General features: G+C 45.7%; 1 protein-coding gene across 2 annotated transcripts; it reads right to left on the bottom strand.

Annotated features, from left to right (window-relative positions):
• Positions 1-1582: 1582 nt before the first annotated feature.
• On the bottom strand, positions 1583-15818 carry FCMR (Fc mu receptor; the record flags this gene model as incomplete). 2 transcript variants are annotated; one of them, XM_080917835.1, is made up of 8 exons in its annotated part: positions 1583-1759; positions 3831-3886; positions 3998-4156; positions 4380-4531; positions 5927-6146; positions 6850-6984; positions 7616-7945; positions 15782-15818. In XM_080917835.1, the coding sequence occupies 8 exons, from the start codon at positions 15816-15818 to the stop codon at positions 1583-1585; spliced, it is 1266 nt and encodes a 421-aa protein (XP_080773961.1). The 2 variants fall into 2 exon arrangements, with proteins under 2 accessions (XP_080773961.1, XP_080773962.1); XM_080917836.1 differs by having other exon boundaries at positions 3831-3880.
• Between the last annotated feature and the right edge of the window lie 6110 nt (positions 15819-21928).

Genomic DNA, 21928 nt, shown 5'->3' with positions numbered 1-21928 from the left:
GACACAGTTGACGGTTTCTCAGTAAATATTTAAAATGGATTGTTTTTATTTCTTTTTTTGTCTGCCTTGAATTATTTGGGATGATGGTGGGATATGAATCTAAACTTTGGTGCATGGAAATGACGAGGGGACACAGTGCTGAGCTGGAAGCCAAGGGCACCAATTTCAGATTTGACTTATCTTTATGCATGTGGGTGTTTTGCCCACATGTGTGTCTGTGCACTGCATGCATGACATATGGTACCCTTGGACGACAGATCAGATGGTCAGATCCCCCGGGACTAGAGTTAGAGGCAATTGGGAGCTGCCATGTGGGCGCTGAGGATCTAGCCCAGGTCTTCTGGAAGAGCAGAGCGTGTTTTTCACCTCTGAGTCTTTGCTCCAGCAAATGTTGCTGGTTTGAAGTGTAGAGGACAAAAGCTTTTTTTTGGGCTAAAACAAAGATTCATTCTCAACATTCCACCTTATCCCTGGTTTCCCACCCACCCCACTTCCCTGTTTCTCCAGGTACCCTCTTTTCTTAAGATACCGCTCTCTCCTTGTCTGTTTAACATGATGTGCCAGGCTGATGGTGACATTGTACCTGGGTACACGGTTCAATCTGTGATGATATTCCTTGCTAAGAAAGCAACACACCTTCTTCTCAAGGGCAAGAGCTGGTACTCTCTTGCCTCAAGCTGGGGCTGAACTTTGCAGCTGGTGTCATTGCAAGAAGTGGCTGACTACACCTTGCTCTAAACTTCAGATGAGAAACGTGTGGGGAGGTGGGGTGCTTCTTCATCCAGGCCAGAGGTGCTGGTGCTGATCCTCTGACCCTGTGGGATCTCCTGGGTGCCTTTCTCCCACATCTTGCTATGTGTTGTCTGAGATTGACAAGGGATGGGTGATAGATTGGGATAGCTACACTAGCTCACTCAAACTTAAGGGTTCTAAGATTTAGAAGAAGATAAGGAGACTGCAAAGATTTTCTAAAAGCAGATGTTGGAGACAGGTTATTCCTACCAAGTGATTGGGGGGGGGGGTTAGAGCGAAGAGGGTTCATTTGTGTGTGTGTGTGTGTGTGTGTGTGTGTATGTCACTAACACTAACAGAAGCTTTAGTTCTAAAAAGTTAGAATGAATCATCATATCAAATAAGCTGCCGTTGCTATGAGACTCAGGAAAGACAGAAGCTCATTATGTCCTTTGGATTGGGGTCTGGAAGCCTCAGTTATGCTTTTATTTTAGCCTGATGTCACATGAGCTAGGGTTAAGGCAGTAAAGACCATGTGACCAAAGATGGGATGAAGCACCCTGCAGGTCCCACAGGCTGTTAGATGGTACAGAAAGGACAGCTGGCATCATGATAAATTGGATGCTCTGCATGTTCGATCCAGAAAGGACAATTGGCATCATAATAAATGAATGCTATGCATGTTCGATCCAGAACTCAGGGGGCTTTGGTGGGGTGAAAAATTAGCTTGTGATTAACCATTCTCAAGGCACTCAGATAGTAAGGCGAGAATCTAGTTAGGGTATAGGGCAGAGGAAGTGAGAGGGATCCTGTACGGAAAGCGTGCTAGACACCAGCAAACAGGCAGGACTCATTGGCATAAATGTCTGGGCCCCGGTGGGTAGCTAGGGAAATGAGGCGGGCCAGGAATGTTGATGTAATCCTCAGAATTAGGGTCTTCCACGTTGACAGCAGGCTGATAGCCTAAGCTCACGTATTCACAGCTTGTCTTCAGAGATGGGGTGTGGGGCCAAGAAGTTTCAAGTACCTGGAAACCAAAGGAGTGTCAGTAGCTCTGGCTGGGTGATTGTCGCATCTGTTGGAGTGGAAACAAAGGAGCAGGGCCACAGTTGCTGAGCTCCTGACCGAAAAAATGCAGGATTGGCTGAACTCCATCAAGAGGGCCAGCCCTGGGGCTTTTCGGGGCACAGCCTCACTTCAAAGAACTGGAAACGACTTCATTCTAATGTGGGCAGGACACACTTTGCATGGGGTTCAGACTGAAAGCATAGGGCTGAGCAGTGTGAAGGAGGCCCACCTGCAGAAGTCTCCCCTTGGGGATAAAGGGATATGACTTGTGCGAGAAATATGTGTCTTCTCGGGCAAGCAGTCAGAGGTAGGGTGAATCATTTCTTGTATCTCTGCAAGGACTTGGAGAGGCCATGACGTGGTACAAGAGCACATTCCAGCAAAGGGCTGGGTATCGGGGGAAGACTGCAGATCATGCAGGCATGGTGGGACATCTCTTCCCTCCGTGAGACACCCCAGGGCCTGCCCTTCAAGGTGGTTCTCAGAAGACCATGCTGTGTCAAGACTAACATCACACAAGTACCGAGGTCCCCACAGAAGAATGCTACCACAGAGGCTTCAGTCAGTCATCTAAACGGAAGTCCTAAAAACTAGAAGGGCAGCCCTCTGAACGCAGGAAGCATCTGTTGTGAAGGACTTCTACATTTTATATTTTGTCAACGAGAGAAACAGCAGAAGGGTGCTTTAGAAACACATCTCCCACCGAATGTCAACTTACTTGGTTTAAAAAATAAAAAATAGTCACAATGAAAAGTGAAATAAGCCACGGAGCATATGAACCCTGTATATTTATTATCTATATCTATCTATATCTATATTTATATCTATATCTGTATCTGTCTTTATTGAGAGAATAAGACAGGCTTAGCTTTTAGCAGGGGCAGCACAGAGGAGGGTCTGTGTGAGATTAAGGCAGAATAACAATAAAAGCCTGGCCTTTAGGTAGAGCAGACAGGTTTGCTGGAATATTCACTCCCAAGGCCAAGCCTTGAAGACTGGTTGTGTATGTGTGTGTGTGTGGGGGGGGGCACATTCAAATGGCTAGAGATGACTCCAGGGCTAGGTAACATTCTTCCCGTTTTATCCAGACACATGATCATTGAATTCGTACATTGCCAGCCAGGCAAGGCATTCATATCCTCCCCTGAAGGCAGACATGACTGCATGGCAGCTAATGGGAGGCGAATGTTAGTGAAAAATCAGTATCATGATTCTCAAGAAGCCATCATCCCTGTGGGTAGAAATTAGAACTTGGTGCTGGTGTTTGAGTAATAACCATAAACCAGAAAGTTGGCTGGAGTTGTTGGAACAAAATCCCTGGATGACCTCATGAATTAATCCTCTTCTTCCTGTCCCGCTGGTTTGAATCCTGAGTATTTGGGAGTCTGTTGTATTTAATTAATTTACACTAATTAACACACACACTTGGTGCCCTTATTAATATTTTTCTGACTCCAAAATCCAATGTTTTAGACCTTGAGGATGCTTAAAGAATGTTCCCTTAATTTGGGGGAACAAACTGACACCTCCTGTGTTGGATGTCTGCATCTCTGCCTAGGCGCGGTTACATTTTTATTACTTCTCGTTTTTCCTTCCTTCCTTCCTTCCTTCCTTCCTTCCTTCCTTTCTTTCTTTCTTTCTTTCTTTCTTTCTTTCTTTCTTTCTTTCCCATCCATCCATCCATCCATCCATCATCTACCTACCTATCTATCTATCTATCTATCTATCTATCTATCTATCTATCTATCTATCTATCTATCTATCTATCTATCTATCCCCTCTAGCCTTGTGGAAACCTAGCATCCTTTCTACACCATAGTCCTGCAGGCCTATCTTCCCTATCAGTCTAAAGCTATTCAGCATCCATTTATCCAAAAAGAAACACTTGGTCAGGTAACTAAGATAAACACAGATCTTTGGGGATGGACCAGGAGAGGTGGCATCCCTGGGCTTCAACCTAGGGACTGGACCCAATCGGTTGGGGGTTGGGAGAACCTAGCTGAGCATGGGCTGGGGAGAGTGGAGCTTACCTGCAGGGCAGGGGATGCAGAGGCTGGGGCGTTGAGGAGTGGAGCCTCCGCTGAACCTATGAGACAGAGAGAGCAGTGAGGGCCGGGCATTCCCACGCCTAGTCAATCACTTGTCCTCGGTTCCAGGCTGGCCTGAGTCTCCGCGCTTCGCTGGTGTGTGCGCTCACCCACGTTGTCGAGTCCCAGTGCGCGCCGCGGGCAGGCGCTGTAGACGTTGTTCTGTGAGCGGAGCCTCTGTGGAGCGGTCCGGCGCTGTGCGGGGAACGGGCGGGAAGCACCCCGGCCTCGCAGTCTCATCGCCAATCGGCCCACGCGCCTGGAGAAGGCTTCAGGGCGTCACCAGGAAGAGAGAGAGAGAGAATGGCATGGCGTCACCCACCAGTGGAAACCTTCCTCTTCTTCCCCAGGCCTCTATGATGCCTGACAATGTGCGGCCTGGGCAGTACGTTTAGACTCCATCCCTCATTCCCTGGGAGTTCAGGCTCTGGATGCTCGGGGCTCTTGTACCTCAGGTCTCCCAACCAAAGCCCAGAACCCCAAGTGGCTCACCTCTCCTCCTTTGAATGGCTCTTTTTACCACCAGTCCCAGAAGCAGCAGCAAGAGAAAGCCCAGGCAGGTCGGAATCAGGATGTGAAATTCTGGGATGGGGATGTGAAGCCCGCGGTCTTCTCTCCCATATTGTGGGCGATGGTGGAGAGTCCTTGGCAGGGAGAGGAGGGTGGGAGGGTTGGGGGTGGGGGAGGAGACAGAGAACTTGAATGAGGAAAGAAATTTAAAGACTCACTCTTGAGTGACCACCTTTCTTTGGAGATGACTTAAGTTGACCCATTGTTCACAGAATCCCCTCCATCACTCCCAAAGGGATTTGTTTATGGGGTCAGGAGTCTTTGGTTCAAATTGTAAGTTCCTCGTTTTACTGGTTATGTGGTCTTGAGCGAGTTTTCATTTTCCTGAGCCTTATTTCCTTATGAATGGGGATCACAAAATCTGCACAAAACTGTTCTGACCAAAACCAAAGAACGTGGAAAGAATTGGAGGCAGCCGGTGTACAGCAGGGTCCGATATGGCTCCTGTTCCCACAGTTCGAAACCTCGGCATAGGCAGACGTGCATTAACCATACCTGGACACTTTACAGTGCCCGGCCATAAATAAATGTTTGTTACATAGATTTCTGAGATAGGAACCTGTTTTCACTGAAACCACGTAGATTTTATTGTCCCAGTCCCCTCACTTGTAGGATCTAAATGATTCTGAGAGCCTTTTTTTTTTTTTTTTTTTCTCACTAGTGAGTTTGTATTTGCTCAGGCAAATTACCTGAGGGTTTTCATACACATTTGCTTTAATGCTGCCCCCTAGTGGTTCACTGAGGTCTGATATTTAGAAAAATGCTAAGTTATAGACACATTTGTCACACAGCACTAGTAGCATTAAGAAGGAAAAGGAAAAAATGAGAGTAATTTTTTAAACGCTTATTAATTAGTAAATACTTTTAATTACTTTAAATTAATTAAACACTTTTCTCATTTACCTATACATTGAAAAAGACCTGAATAAATCTGTATGATTGAAAGGCTTGTGTCTTTCTATAAGATCAGAACTAGGGAGTTGCAAAGAATACAACTTGTGGGAAAATCCTGCAAATTAAGGTCGAAGTCTATCATGACTGGGTAGCCTCTGGGCCTGGTGAATTATGAAAGACTCCCTTCATTAGTGGGGTTTCTCCTTCGACCTATCTGGGAATTCTAAGTACACACAGATGCTTCTACCCGAGCAATATCAGGAAACCTCAATTAGATTACAGGATCAATTTTCTTTCTCCTGATAAAACTTGTTCAGAGATTCCTAAAATGCTTCCCCATGCTAATGAGGCATTCTAGGTACCCTATTCCCCCAGCCAAATGACATTCGCCCATCCTGGATGTTCCTACACTCAGTCCCCCAAAACTGTATAAGCCTTGAATCACCCTAAGTAAAGTTGATCTGCCTCCTGATCGCTGTTCCCAGCTATTGAAACGTTTCTCCGTGGATTTCTGTAGACAGAGCTGAGAAGGGTGCAGGTTGACTTCAGGGCTCTTAGTAAGCAGGCCTTCTTACCTTTGCCCATTGCGTCTGGTGTGGTGGCTGTAGCTGGCCTCTAGGGGCCCGACTGCTTGCTGAGTGGAGGTCTTCGAGGGTGTGGTCGATGGCAGGAGCTCTGGGGACTTGGTAGTGGTTACAGAAAATGTTCTGTAAACTCTGGGAAGGTTGGTTACTGAAGTGATGCTGGAGGGCTGGTGACCTGGAGGGGCCTCGGTCTTTGGAGTTGCTGTGGTAACTTCAAGAGAGAGAGAGAGAAAGGAAAGCTTACAGGGATGGTAGACATGCTGTATTCTCCAGTCTCCAGGAGGGGTGGGTCTCCTCTTCCACCCTCAGCCATTTCTCATTGTTCGCCCATGCACACTACCTCTGTTTTTGCAGTCCCCATAACCAGAAATGCCTATATAGCATGCCATCTACACAGAAAACTCCCATGCATGCATTGCTTGAAATATTTTCTTTAGGAAGCCTTTCCTGACCTCACGGGCAGAAAAGCACCCACTGTCTTCTGAACATGGGGAGTAAATTGCTTTTTTTTTTTTTTTTTTTGGTGCTCATATATTCTCCCCAATTTCATCCCAGCCATTAACACTCACGCATCTATGATCCGCCCGGGGTACACTGCTTCTTTTGACCCCAGCAGGGTCTCCTAGTGCGACAATGTCCAATGAATATACCTAACTCATCGGGTATACGTTAAGATGCATGGAGATGTTAGTATGACAGTCATCTTTTAATTGCCACATAGAGCTGTCAAAACCACCAATTTCCCGCAGGTAGCAGACATCCCTGCAGGTAGCAGGAAGCATAATGACCTCCAGCTGGCAAACGTCTGCCCAGTCTTGGTTTCCAGCCATTCAAAAAGGACCTGGGGTTTGTGAATTGGATACTTTGTTGCTTGTAGTGCCACCTGGTGGTGGTATGTGATCCCTCCAACTGACCTTTGGATAGGAATTCAGAAGAGCTGCCATGTTCACCCATAGGGAGCCAGGGAATCGGTTGCGGTAGAAATCCGTACAACCATCTCGACGGCTCAGATGTCTGTTCATCTTCCCAGAATGGTTCTGGGTATTCTACTGGAGGCAAGAGGGATGTGTTGGTGATCATCAAGGAGGAGACAGGACTGGGGGTTCAAGTAAGAGCTGACTCAGCCAAGACCAGGAGGAGATGAGAATGGTTCACGGAGACAACAAAAAAAGGAACCGGGCACGGAGCCTTTCTGGTGTGCTGGCCTTTTCCACCAGCATATCCAGCATCCCTAGAAAGCCACTGGGCTGTTGGGATTATAAGTTGCTGAAGCAGTGGTGCTCATGTTAGGATGTGACTGAAAAGTCAGGGTGAAGAAGGAATCTAAGACCCGACCATATAGTAACACATTTGGCTTGATCATTGCTTCTCTGTTTTATCCACCCAAGACCTCTCATGAGGTGATTACATAGGACACATACAGCTCCTCTTCTGGTTTCCCCAGCCTCAAAACCTCTCCTCTGCCTAATGTCTACCTCTCCACTCATGCCCTGGGTTGAGTGAGCAACATACAACATCTATCTTATTCCTCCCATCGCCTGTGGCTAGAAAGTTCTAGGCTGGGGTGTCTAAGCTAGAAAACTCATCTGCTGTTCTGTGTTATCCCTGGGCTGGCTAATACAGCAATGGAATGGGGTAGTGCAGTTTGATGCCGGGCTCAGTTTTCGAAACACCTACCACTGTGGACAGTCAGGGTGACTTTCTGGGTCTTGCCCCGGTCTGTGTGCCTGCCCACCCCACAGGCATAGACCCCGTTGTCACTTTCAGTCAGATGTGTCATCTCCACTAGGAACAGCTTCTTGTCAACGAGTGGTTTCAGGGTGACTCGCTTCTCATATCCCATCTTGACAAAGTCCGTGGACACCACAGTGGTACATATTCCAGGGCTGGTCATCTGCCGGCACAGATACATTCTACTGTGTACTTGAGAGAGTGGACACTTGATGGTAACGGATCCACCCAATTCTGCATCCAGCTGTAATTCTGGAAGGACCTTCCGGGCCCCGGACACTGCGAGGAGAAGAGATTAACGTAGAAGAAGACCCATTCTTAGATGTATCTCAACGTTGGCCATATACTCACTCTTGCACATCTCTCCAGACCTAGTGCTGACCCCAGACCACCCCCACATTAGCCCCTGGATCGAGCCATGCCCCCATCATCAGCGCAACCTCAGCCCTGCAGTGATTTCTGACTTGACTTATGCTTAGATCCTTCAAGGCTTTAATCTCATTCAGGCTTACCCTGTACCCACCCCACGTCCTCAGTTTCAGCCTCATAGTTAAACCCGAGACTGTAAGGACTTAGACACAACTACAGTGCCTACTCCAAAGAGAAATGGGATTCCAGGAGTGATTCCGAGTGACAATAACCTCCCCGGTGACTTAAGTATGGGGGTGAGAAAGGTGACCCATTCTTACAGCACATTTTCCTTCTGCGTTCTTCCCCTCCCCTCAAATTTGTTCATCTACCCACTCCTCCTTTCAGCTCTAACAAACCATCCAGCAAGTACACATTTGAAGCCTTTTATGGGCGCTCCTCTCTCATACAATAAGTCATATGGTAAGCTATACCAACAGATGGCTGCTGCAGCACAGTGTAATAGGTTCCTTGAGAGGGACAGCTCCCTGAAAGCAGCAAGCAGGAGCACCTGACTCAGGCTACTGAGGGGATGGTGTCCTGGGAGAAAGGCTTTGTGGGAAGTGATGTTCAGTGCTGTACCATGAATGAATGGGCATGGAGGGAAACTGAGAAGGTGATACTGGTCACTAGTATGAAGAACTCCTGGAAGGGAAAGCAGGGTATGCATGAGTGTGAGTATACGTGTTTGGGTATGAACATACATATGTCTGGAAGAGAAACAGATCAGGGAGGAGTGGAAGTTGTGGGTCATGAGTCCCTGACATCAAAAAGCAGGAAAAGAAAAGTATAGCGTAAACCAACCCACTACAGCAGAAGGTAAAGCCACAGATGGCAACCTCAGTGGGTCTCAGCAAGTGCCTCCATATACTGAGAAGAGGGTTGTTTTAATTGCTTTTCTATAGCTGTAACAATATCAACAGCCAGGTATTAGACCTGGTAACTTATAAAAGAGAACATTTAATTTGCGGCTCATAGTTTCAGAGAATTAATGACCACTGTGGTGGGAGCCATGGTAGCAGGCAGGCAAGTATGGTGTTGAAGCAGTAGTCAAGGGCTTATATCTTGATCTACAAGTAAAAGGGAGAGACAAGGGAAAGGAGGGAGGGGAAGAGGCAGAAGGAGAGAGGGAGAGGGAGAAGGAGAATGAGAGGAAGAGGGAGAGATAGACAGAAAGACAGAGAGAGACAGAGAAAGAAAGAACTGGAAAGATGTGGAGTTTTGAAACCTCAAGACCCACCCCCAGTGACACACCTACTTCAACAAGGTCATAACCCCTAATCCTTCCCAAGTAGTTCCACCAAGTGGGAGCCAGCGTCCAAACATGAATGAATGGATATGTTCTCATTCAAACCATCATGAAGGTGATAGTATAAAGTGTGTATCTATAGTGTAAATCATGCATTTGTTTAGGTGGGCCTGGAGGCCTAAGGTGGAGATGGGCCTTTCAGGTAAGAAGAACAGATGGTATCAAGATGGGGATGTGAGAGAGAATGTGGCAGGGAAACCTGATGGCTTATCAATGTTTATCTACAAATGCTACATTCTGATTAGCTCCAATGAGCTTAGTCATATGAGAGTTAAAAAAACAATATAAATGGGCTTAGGGCATCTAGATTAGTATATTTTGGTAGAGTGGAATATTGAAGGGTAGAGAGGCAGTAAAACAGAGATGGGGTTAGGTGAGGGTGCAGAGGAGTGCAGATCTCCACAGGAAGTGTTGAGATCTGAAAGTGGAGCTATGTTAACAAGCTTGAGGGGAGAAGAGGCGGAGAGGGCTCAGCCAGAAGTCTAAGTTCCTAGTCTGCCAAGGAATCTTGTATATAATACACAGAGCTCAGTGCTGCTTAGAACTTCGGCCAACAGAACTCATGAGATGGTTCCATGCCTGGACACAGGCAATGGAAATGCAGCACATTCCCCAATTTCCAGACAGTCAAGGCTGAAGACCTGATTCAGAGGTTGAAGGAATCTCAAAAATGACCAGATTCAAGGACAAGCTAACTAGCTCTCTTTGGAGTTTATAGTAACATCTATGACCAAGATTACAGAAACAGATTTCCACGACAGAGGGAAGTCAGTAGGATTCGTCCTTTAGAAGTTTGAAATGCTGGGTCTACATCAGTCATTGGGGGCTCTCGGATGCCTATGAATTGTCCTGTCCTTGGGCGTGGTGGCTCCCTTTGTCTAGGCTGGTTTAGGGTCCTGATTTTTTTTAAAAGTGACTATTGGGCAAAAAGGGGAGGCGGAAAGAAAGTATCTAAAAGAATCTACCAATTTGATACTAATATTATAGAGGCAATTAAGTAATTTCTAGTTTATAACTTCTAATTTGGTGACTGAATTTGTAGAAATAGTAGAAAAAGAGGAATGATGTAATTTGAAAAGTCACTGTCTATACGTAGTTGGATGAAAATGTGTGTCTGAAATGTTGACACCCTATAACCTTTCCATAGTGCAGATGAAGGGAAAATAATGTCGGGCCTTGAGGGCTGAGGACACGCTGGAGATTTTCTAGGCGGGAGTGGTAGTGACCTGAAACATAATGCTTGGAAAAATAAGGCCGGGAAAACGCCTGGCTTGAGACCTGTGTGTTTATTAAAGAGCTGGAGTTTATGAGTGTTTGTGGGACAGGCATCTCCTTAACTGAACCTGCAGCTCACTCACTCACCAGCAACCCTGGGCCTTCTCAGCGCTGGGCGCAGAGGTGTGTGTCCCTGAGTGGATGCCGTGGCTCTCACCTTGGGTTCTCATGCTTTTGTGACAAGCATTTTTACCCACCTACCCAGCCCTTGACTGTAAACTTTTAAATTCCTTTTAAAAGGCCAAGCGGGTCGATGAGATGGCTCAGTAGGTAAAGGCACTTGCTAATAATCCTGGAGATTTCGGTTTGAATCCCAGTGTCCACGTGATGGAGAGAAACATCTTTTTGAGATTGAAGGACAACTCCTTTAAGGCTGTTTTCTGAGCTCTGTATGAATGCTGTGGCACATGCTTTAGAATAAACAAACTAACAGACCACAAACAAATAAATAAGGTAATAATATTTTAGAGCATGAGGACATTCCACTTAGCGCTCCTCTTCATCTACAGCAGTCTGCATGTGCACAGGCCTGGCGCCTGCTGACAGCTAGGCTGCAGAAAAGAGTCCGAACTCATTTCCAAAGGCACCCCCTCCAGCTGAAAGCCAAGTCTAGCCTTCTTTGGCTTTAGAATGTCTGCAATGACCCGCCCTCCACTTTCTGCTGCACCTTTGGCTCTCTTCAGTCCTGCAATGGCTCATCACAGCCCTGATGCTGGCTCCTTCAAAACCAGTTAGCATCTCTGCCAGTCCTTTCTATGTGCTTTCTCAAGTGCCTCATCCAATGTGCATCCATTTCTTCAGTTTCTCTTCGATCAACTTCAATCAGAATTTTGTCTCTTAACACACCCACAAAAATGCTCTCATCTGGGTCAAAACAACCATCGTCGTTGCTGTCTCTGAAGGTCACTTGTTTGTCTTCATTTCTGGCAGTATTCGACCCACCTGAGTCCTCCTTCCTAGGACCAGTTTTTTTGTGCACCACCCCAGTGCCATACTGTCATATCTGTTCCCGTGCTGGGTTCCTCTCTCACTCACCTTCATCTCCCTCTCAGTGCTGGGCTTACACAGAGCTCAGTACCTGATGTATACCTGTGTGTCTTCTCTCTTCTCTCTACACTGCCTCATTTATTCTAGGACCTTTTACTTACAGATGCTGATAGGTTAGATTTCAACTAAACACATGCTGTTTCTAATCTTGTCTTTATAGCTCCAAACTTGCTCTGGCCCTTAGACTCCTTTGTATATTTAAGATAATATCTAACAACAGAGAGAAGAGAACTCATCTCTCTTTCTAAACCTGCTTGTTCATAAAAGAGTTTTCTATCTTGGGAAATAACAATATCATCCAAGTGCCAGTGACCAAACTCATCTGCATGGTAATGAATCAAGATTAAATTGCGTGAGGTTCAGGGAGATGCCCAATGGGTAAAGTAGTTAGCTTGGCAATCCAAGTTCAGTTCTTGGAACCCATGTAAAATGCTAGATAAGTGACTGTAATCCCCTCACTCTCATGGTAGAATGGGAGGTGGAGAAAGGAGAATTGCTTTGGAGTTCATAGGTAAACTTAACGTACATAGCATAGCAACAGAAACAATGAGAGAGACCCTATCTTAAGTAGATAGAAGCTGTTATATGGCTCTCAAAACTTATCCTCAGGTCCCTGTACATTCCCTGTACATTTTATTGTGTGCTGTGGTGTGCACAGAGTAACAATTTTAAAAGAATAAACTTTTACTCTCTCTCTCTCTCTCTCTCTCTCTCTCTCTCTCTCTGTGTGTGTGTGTGTGTGTGTGTGTGTGTGTATCAAGTCATAAGACATTACTAGTGAATTACGTAAATTGGTAGCCCACATCCTATCATACTGCCTTGGTTCATGAGAGACCTTCTCATAAGGCTTCATTCAATATCATCTGAGCACTAAGGACAGGCCTATCCCAATATTTGGAGGCCTGAGGGCAGTATTAATACACAGAGGCCAGAATATCATAATATAATTATTCAAAGATGTTGTCAAGGGTTAGGGATGTGGTTACTTTGCTACAGTGCACACACAGAAACATGAGCTTGAGATCAGGCCTATGTAGCCAGTCTTGGTGGCATATGCCCTTAATTCTAGCTCTTGAGATCATCTACAAGAGAATCAGGAAGCCAAGGCCATCTTCATCTAAATAGCTCATTAAAGGCCAGCCCAGGAAACAGGAGACCCTGTCTTAAGAACACATGACTAACAACAAACTATTAATTAGAATATTTTGCATGCTCACATCATCATGAAAAATCCATACATTCCTTCTCTGCTGCTTGTGGCACATGTGATGCCTCACCAGGAAGGCTCCACTTGGTACCTACAGCTTTCCTCGGTGACTTGATTTCCCCCACATTTCTGGAACCTCCAAAATCCTGGGGTCTCCACTCCCTCACTCTCACACCTACACAGCCACCCTCTCAGGTTCTTTGCAGAGAGAATCCAGCCCTACCACACTTTGCCTAGCCTGAGAGGCTGTTTAGAACCCTGGCGCTCACCTTCATAACCCTCTACTCTTATATTTTGTGCAACTGCAAAGACAGCCGTGTGCGGATGGTGCCATTGGGTTCTACTATAAGCTCGAGATGTAGTGTGGCCCCCTGGACCACAGCCTGAACAGCCTGTGTTTCTTTGAGGAGAACCTTAAGAAAACACTTCCTGAGCTAGCATCATACCTGAAGATTCTCTTTCCTTAAGCTCTTTCCTTTCAAATGAAAGTTTGTCAAATGAGTTTGCCTGGCTACAGTTTGGGAGGTGAAATACTGTGCTTAATTCATCTTTCCTGTTGTGCCATTGCAAAGGCTTCTCCTCTTGCTGGCCAGTTTATGCCAATTTGACACAAGCTAAAGTCATCTAAGAGGAGAAACCTTAATTAAGAAAATGCCCTTGTACAATTGGGTTATAGGCAAGCCTGTAGAGCACTTTTTAAATTTATGATTGGTGGGATAGGGTCCAGCTTATCGTGGGTGGTGTCATTCTTGGGTTGGTGGTTCTGGGTTATATAAGAAAGCAGGCTGTGCAAGCCATGATGATGGACAGTGATATGGGAGTGTAAGCAAACAAAACAAAACAACAACAAGATCTTTTTCTCCCCCATTTGCTCTTTTGGTCATGACATTTTGTTGCAGCGATAGTAACTCTAACTAAGACACTTCTTAACTGCACAGTCTTTTAAAGAATCATAGCTCTATTTGTAACTTTGGTCTGCTCTATTTGTAGCTTTAGCTGAGTTTAAGTTTCTTTCTTTGCCAAGCAGCACATTTTCCACACACTTGTGTCCTCTCTCACTGTAAATCTGGGTAAACACTGCGAGCAGTAACCATGCCATGGCACGAATGTTATCCCGCATTTACATTTCCCCTGTCAGACAACTTCAGAATCTTGGAGACACCATCAGAACACAGCCAGATTCTTTATAATGTGAACAACAAATGACTCCTGCCCAAATTTCAGATAGAGTCTTGTTCTCCTGTGAGCAGTATTTTGTTTTTGTTGCCATTTTTGTCCTTTGCGCTTTTACCAGAATGACCCAATCAGCCTCTGCTTATAACATTCTCAGCATTCTCTAGATCATCCACCTATCTTACTTGAAAACTAGTTCTGAAGGCCTCTAACTAGCAGGTCAGATTTCTCCCAATAGTAACCTCACTTCTTGTTATTAGTTTACTCTATTCATTACTTTTCTTTCATTATTGCAACAAAATATCTGATGAGAAGAAATTTCACTGAGGGAAGGTCTATTTGTGTTCACAGTTTTGAGACTAGTGGTTCTCAACTTATGGGTAACAACCCATTTAGAGTACAGGGGTCACCTAAGGCTATCAGAGAATGCAGATGTTCCCATTGTGATTCATATCACTAGCAAAATTACAGTTACAAAGTAGCAATGGAAATAATTTTCCGGTTAAGGGTCACTGCAACATGGACTGTATTAAAGGGTCACCACATCAGGAAGGTTGAGAGCTCGTATAGACCATCATGGAAGAAGTGGTGGCAGAAGCTTGATTATGTCTCAGGGTGGGCTCCTGGGGCAATCAACAAATGGGGGACGGCAAATTCAGTGCTCTGCAGCCGTTCTTTCTCTTCTCTTTTTATTCTGTTCATGACCTTGGCCCACGGGATAGTACAATCTACATTCAAGGTGGGTCTTCTCCCCTTGATTAATTCTTTCTGGAAACGACCTCACAATCACATCCAGAAGTCAGCTTGATTAATACCTGACCATTTCTAAATCCTTTCACATCCCCAACAATGCTTAATGATCACAAACAAGCTAAATAAACCGAATAAGCCAAGCACACTGAGCCAAAACATGATATGACTGTGTCTGGAATTCAAAAGGCGCTCGGGAATGATTGTGAGAGGTAGGTAGGTTGTCGAAGGACTGTGGAGAACCTTAATGCTACACTGGGAGGAATGATGTTCCTTTAGAAGGGACAGCCTGGGAGAGGGTGTAGTAGTGGTAATCTGTAGCATTTGTTCAAAGAAGAGCCTGTTTCTCTAGAAGAAGGTCCTCGAAAGCATGGTACACTCAGAATATAAGGGAAGAGAGTGTGTTTTAGTTAGTAGATAGTGGGGGCCATTGAATGACATTATAATCTTAGGGGTGCTTAGGGAAAATGGAATAGCCAGTTTGCATGGTGACCAGAGAAGTATATTAGGCAAGGCATTAGGTGCATTGGATTCCATCTCTTGATGATCATTCAAGCGGGGCGCCAGGTAGGTGGGTGATAGCTGAGATAAGCTTGGGGAATAGGTTATGGAGTCTTCATTTCAAGCTGAAACTTGCCAATTCCAGAGTGAAAAAGAAAGATCTAAAGGAGAAAACAGGTACAAGAAGAACGAACCACGGAGACACACATTTTGAGATCTCAATAAGTGAACTGTTAAGATATGCAACACCTTCCTTTCAACCCTAACAGCTGTCTAGGGTGGAAGTCTGGAAGCTACCTGAGTGGAGAGAGGCCAGCACCCACCTCACAGGTCTTCGCCCTTCTGTGCCCTGGCTGCAACTGCATCTCTCCAGAAAGAAGCATTAGAGTCAGAGATGGCTGTCAACCTGGAAGTTAGTCCTGAGAGTTTCCTTAGATGCACTCACCTGGCAGGAAGTAAAGTAACCAAAGCCGAAGGTCCATGGCTCCTTGGAGGCTGAATCCCATCCAAGAGCCCCTGAAGTAAGGCTGACACACACCGATGGACTGAGAACCTTCTACAATTGGTTGCTTGAAAGAGATGCTGGCCCTCCTTGAGGGGCAAGGGCGTAAAATGAGGAAATGATAATCTGCCTTGTTTGCTAGCTAGTCTTTGTCTAAAAAAGAAAACACAGCAAACCACAGCGGAAATCAAGAGTTGAGAAAACACGTACTGCATAAAGATGATTGAGCAGGGTTCAAAGCCAGGACTGGAGCAACTGCCAGGCCTTGGCCGCTCTTCTCAAAGGGACCTCCCGGGATTCGTATGTATCACTTGGCTTCTGAGCTAGAGTTATTTGTTGTTGCTCCATCTTCAGGACAACACAACCTCAGCACCAATTCTCCCCCAACAACAAAGCCTTTGCAGACCATAGCTTGGCTTTGAGAGTCACCCGTTAACTCTTCTGATGAGTAGCTGTGAACATCTATTTGTAGAGATATTAACCATAGATTTTTGTGCAACCCACTGCTGCTCTCTGAACTGCATTTATCTAGAAAACAGATGGAGGTGAGATGCCATGGCCTCCGGCATCCTACCGTGCACATTAACATCCCTGAGGTCTTAGGCACAGCTTGCCCAGGGCCTCAGTTAATCTTCAGGCCTCATTCTCCCACAGTGGTATCCAAAAGGAGCTTCCCTCTGGCCCAGGCACAAGTCACCATCTAATAAGCAGAAGGATAATGCCAAGAGTCAGGTGTGACAAGTCACATAGCAACTCTGTCCTTAGGGTTGGCAGTTTGGTCGAGCCACTTGTCGAGACACCCAGCAGCAAGGGTGAGGCCCACTGATGGAGAAGAGAGAAGCTGAGAAGCACGAAAGCAATTTGAGATTTAAGACAAAATGCTTTGTCCAGGCTGGGCACTTGTTAGCCTCGGGCAAGCTTCCCAGAGCACGTGTTCTCACTGGTAACCTGAGGATGGCCGCTGTTTTGTCTGGTGCACAGCAGAAATCACTGACATAGAAATGCTATAAAAGCCCTTTGACACTGGCCTTTTAGCTTTATGGCCTTTCCAACGTGCAAAGCTGTAACTTATTGGAGGATTCCCAGGCTTTCCTTGGGGCGGGGGTTTCATTTGCCAACAACACCCCTAAGTCTAGGCTTCCCAGTCACTTTTGTCCACACTATTTTAGGCTCATTGCCGGCTGGCTGCCCGCACACCACTCCCCACTCACTCCTACACACCAGGTTGGTCACATGCTGTTCAAAACACAACACAGAGATGTCCTCAGCCCTGAAGGTTGAATGTGAGCTCAGAGCAGGTGCAGAGGAAAGAGGAAAGAGGAAATGTGTGGGCGTAAGCTGCTTTCCCTGTTCTGCCCAGCCATGCCCTTCTCTCCAGATCTCCACTAGCTCAGGGCAACTGGCATGTGATGACCTCCAGCCAGCAAAGTTAGAGTGGCTGACCGAGGGCAGTTTCAGCTAGGACCAGTGCCTTACAGTTCCTCATGGAAAGAGCTCTTTGCAGTTGGACAGCTAGCTGGGCTTTCCGTTTACTTGGTCAGATGGCTAGGATTGCCTTGAAGTCCTAGGGTAGGCTAGATGGTGGAAGGGCGAGAGGGAGAATATGGGTGAATGCGCTAAGCATCACAGTGGGCACGAGAGAGGGTGGATGTCAGGGTATCGTGAATTCGTGAGATTAGAGTCCAGTGCAAACATGCAGCATGTCATATGTAAATGGGTACTGTGTGGTGTGTAGGCATGTGATGTGTGTTCTGTGATACGTGATGCATTTTGTGACATGTGAGTATATGATGTGGCTGTGTATATTATGTATATGTAATTATTATGTATGTGTAATTACTATGTATAATGTATTATGTATTATCTATTACCTATTGTGTATATGTCTGTATTGTTGAGCCTGCTAGTCAGGGCTGAAAATATATGAATGGGAAGAGAAATTTTAACATGTATAGTTTTTAAAAAAGATTCATTTAATAAAAAAGCATAGGGTAAAAGCAGGAATTAGTATGGGGGTGTGTGAGGGGTTGGACTTTGATCTACTATGGTGACCTGCCTACATGACACACTGCAGCAATAGTGGCACAGGTCGTGTGGGTGTAACCAGCCAGTATCTGATTGGAATTAAAGGCCACTTCATGAGATGGAACCTGTGCCCGACACTGCTCTGGTAGCCCAGGGTTTAAGATTAGATAGGCCATGGTTCTACCGGAAAACCAACTGTTATTGTTATGCTAAGAGAATATTGAAATAAAATGACTCCTAATGACATTCTGCTACATGTATAGATCTTGCTCAGCCATTATCCGACAAGCTTCTTCTTGCAGTAAATGTGAACCAATACAGAGACCCACAACTAGACAGTGCACAGAGAGTGAGAGACCTCGGAACAGTCAGTCCTAAATGGGACTCCATGGGATGTCTCCGTCAAAGTCTCTCCTCAGGGCTCAAGGAACTATAAGAAGAGGAGGTGGAAAGATGGCAGGAGTCAGAGGTGATGGATGACTCAAGAAAAACCGTGTCTTCAGACACAACAGCACTAATGTATGAATTCAGAGGGGGTTCCCAGTGGTGAGAGGCAGAAATGGACACACACTCCCATCCCCAACTAACACACTCTCCCATCCCCAACTAACAAGACATCTCTAGCTGTCCAACACTTGCAAAGGAAAAATTTGTTGTTGTGTTTCCAATAGTCTCTCTGGGTATACAAGCCAGAAGTAGATGACCAATAAAAAATGAACCTGGTGGTATTTTTAGGGTTTTTTTTTTTGTTGTTGTTCTTGTTGTTTGTTTGTTTTTATATTTTTGTTTCGCTTTAATTTGTTTTGCCTCAAGTTACTTTGGGCATTAAAAACAAACAGACAAATGACAAGCCAACCAAACCAAACCAAACCAAACCAAACCAAACCAAACAACCAAACAAAAAACCCTTAGTTGTCTTTTGCTTGTATAGTGTGGTTTCAGACTTTGTGTTTTGTGTGGAGTGTGCACTCTCAAAGGGCACATGCAACCAAGGGAGGCACATCCTTTGTTCATAGCTACACCCAGTCATCCCCTCAGGCAGGGCTGAGGAAGATGTTGGATGAGCCAGGGTACAGGGGACTCTGGGACTTGAGGAAATGGAAACTTCACTGGAGGCTCCAAGGGCTTCCAGGCCTCACCTCCAACAGTGCATTTCCTTCATGTGGCACATATATAAGGAGCAGAGCTGCTCAGCCTGAGACAGACTCCCAGGAGAACAGGAGGAGCAGCTCTTCTTCAACTCGGGTAAGAGACTGTTTCAGATGACTCTGGGGATAAGCCCAGTCCACACAGTCATTACCCAGATATATTGAGGGTCAGTCATGTCCCCCCAAAAAACTTTCTAGAAAGATGATGTCTCTTGAAACAGGAAGTGTCACCGTTATCCTGGTATCCAGTAGGTAATGGGAGCACAGCATTTAGGACAGTAGGTGTTCAACAAATGCTCTTTGGTTGTTGAGTTTATGATTGTGTTGATGCAAAAATTACAGCTCTTGTTTGTAAAAGAACAAGAGAGAACTTATTCTGGGGTTGTTTTGAGTAGTCATGGTTACTTACCCTAACCCCCCTGTTCATAGTTTTATAGTTCCACAGAACAAAGAAAGCAGGTTTTAAAAACAGAGGGAATGTAAGGACGTTTGGTCTGCAAATGTCCTTATGTTTTCCTCAGATGCAGGAGAGAGCTTTACTGGACACAGCCATCTTGATTGGCAGGTGTGTATATTCAGGACACGGTGCTGCCAGATGTTTTTCAGGTTTTAGTGTTGCTGATGACAGAGCTGATGTTATCCTATCGTGTGTGCCTTTGTAGGTGGGTTGGCGTATTCCCCTTACAGCTCTCATACAGTTTCTTAGCTTTGCAGTGTTGCCATCTTGACTATGATATATTGTGGTGTGTGTGCACACAAGAGAGATTCCTTCGATTTGGAACTCTAAATGCTTCTTGGGTTTATAGGTCTATTATGTTTTTAGATTTTTTTTTACCCCAACTTTGTGTGTGCGCGCGCGCAAGTGTGTGTGCTTGGGTTTGGTCACCTGGATGTTTCCTGGGTTTTGGTCATACTGACCAACTATTATTTGTATATCTATTCTTTGAATGGATTATCACCTTTAATTTGTCCATCCCTTGGTAGTTTTTCTTCTTCGCTTTGAGGCATGGCTTTGTTTAATGATTCAGTCCACTCTATTTTTATTTATTTGATTGACACTTTGACTCCCCACCTTTCTGTTCAGCTCCTACTCAGTTTTGCGCCCAAGCGTCTCGTGTTTCTGTCTGTTACCCACAGTGCTTGCTCCCTTTTCATCCACTTCTCTAACTCTCTGATGCCGGTCCCATGTTTATTTCTTCACTTCATTCATCTGCTTCTTTGTAACTTTTACATACTTTTCAATTCTTTAAAAAGTAGGACTCTGAAATATTTCTAAGATTTCATCCCCCACTGTCTTCTGGTTAGAGGGAACTGTTGCTTTGTAGCTGTTTTCTTATATTGCTTAGTGTGTGTGTGTGTGTGTGTGTGTGTGTGTGTGTGTGTTGTGTGTACGTCTGTGTGTGTGTGTGTGTGTGTGTGTGTTGCGAACATGTGCATGCTTAGCACTTCCATTAGGGTGGTTGTGGTCTCTGGCGTTTTTTTTTTTTTTTTTTTTTACATTTCCAACACTCTGACTTTCTTTCAAGCCCCTCTGGAGAGCTGGTTTTGTGTTGATGCTTCCTGACCTATTTAGAAGGGATGCTGGCTACAGCAAAGGATGCAAAGACTGGCATCAGCCCTGGTGTAAACTTGCAGTAGTGGGCACTTAGCCCTTCCCTTGTGTTCATAGTTGCATTTAGGGACAATGGCACTAGGGTTACTGATTCGGGAGAACATAGTTAATAAGTTTTGAGAGCTAAGCAAATTAATAATGAAATGAAAGGGGAGGACGTAAATAAGTAAAAGGAATGGGGAAGGGAAGATACAAAGTTTGAAAAAAGAAGATAATTGTGGATCTGAGCGATAAGGCATACTGGAGAAAATGTCCTAGAATAGGCGTAGACCAGAAGAAAAGAAAGGACAGTCATGAAAGCTATTCCGATGAGCAGAAGCTAAAACAAAACAACCAAGCAACTGAAGTACCGAAGCCAATATTTAACATTCCAATCTTATTGCACTATGGGCATAGAAGAGTAGCCCACGTTTCCTACTGGTGGTGACGGACACAGTCCGTCCCTCTCTCTCAGCCATCTTGGACTGCAGTCTTTGCAGGTGAGTGAGTAATGGCGTCAAACACATCAAATCGGTATGTCTTCCCTCCTGGAAGGGGGCTGTATGGGGTTCTCCTTTCTCCAGGCCCGTCTGCCTAGCGGAGCTTTATCGCTGGTGTGCAGTTGGGGCTTTCTGTGAAGGGATGTGGAGGGTACACTCACACTTGTGTTTGTGGTGGCTGCTGGCCACCCTCTTCCCGGGGCTTTCTGACCGCTTTTTATTCCTCTTCTCGGACAGCTCTCGTCTAAGAATTCTTGTGCTCAGTAGCAGGACTGTACCAAATTCAGCACACGGCTCCCTGGCCGCTACTCCTGACCCCAGCCTGGGATGAGCACCGTAGAATGGCCGGGGAGCACCTGCTCCTGGATGTTTCACCATGATGATTTTCTAGAAGTCACCATGGCTTATTTCTTCCCTCTCTCTGTTACCTGTCTTCGTTTTCGGATGTTCTTCTGATCTCTCTCTCATAGAAATGAGTTGCGTGTAATTTAAAAAAAACACGCTTCTGCCTTTTCTGGGATCTGAGCCCGACCCAGCTCTGGCCCCTCCTGGTTTAGCCAGTCTTACTCTTGGCTTGCCCCGGAAGCTGAGGCACTCCACCTGCTCACTCTGCTCCTCTTTTGTTCCTCCCCTGGCTTAGCCAAGCCTCCAGCTAAGCCTTTTCCCAGGAGCTGTGACCCAGGAGCTGCAGTCTGAGCTCCGCCCCCCCCCCCCCCCAGCTTTCTTTTCCTCCTCCCAGTTTAGCTTCACCAAGCCAAGCCGCCATCACCAACTCGGCTTCTCTTTTCTAAAGGCCTTTGCTCCTGGAGGGGTCGCATTACCAGCC

The sequence above is a fragment of the Micromys minutus genome, assembly GCF_963924665.1.
Source record: "Micromys minutus genome assembly, chromosome: 6".
Taxonomy (NCBI): Eukaryota; Metazoa; Chordata; class Mammalia; order Rodentia; family Muridae; genus Micromys; species Micromys minutus.
The sequence above is the reverse complement of the archived record's forward strand: the minus strand, read 5'-3'. Positions and strand labels throughout refer to the sequence as shown.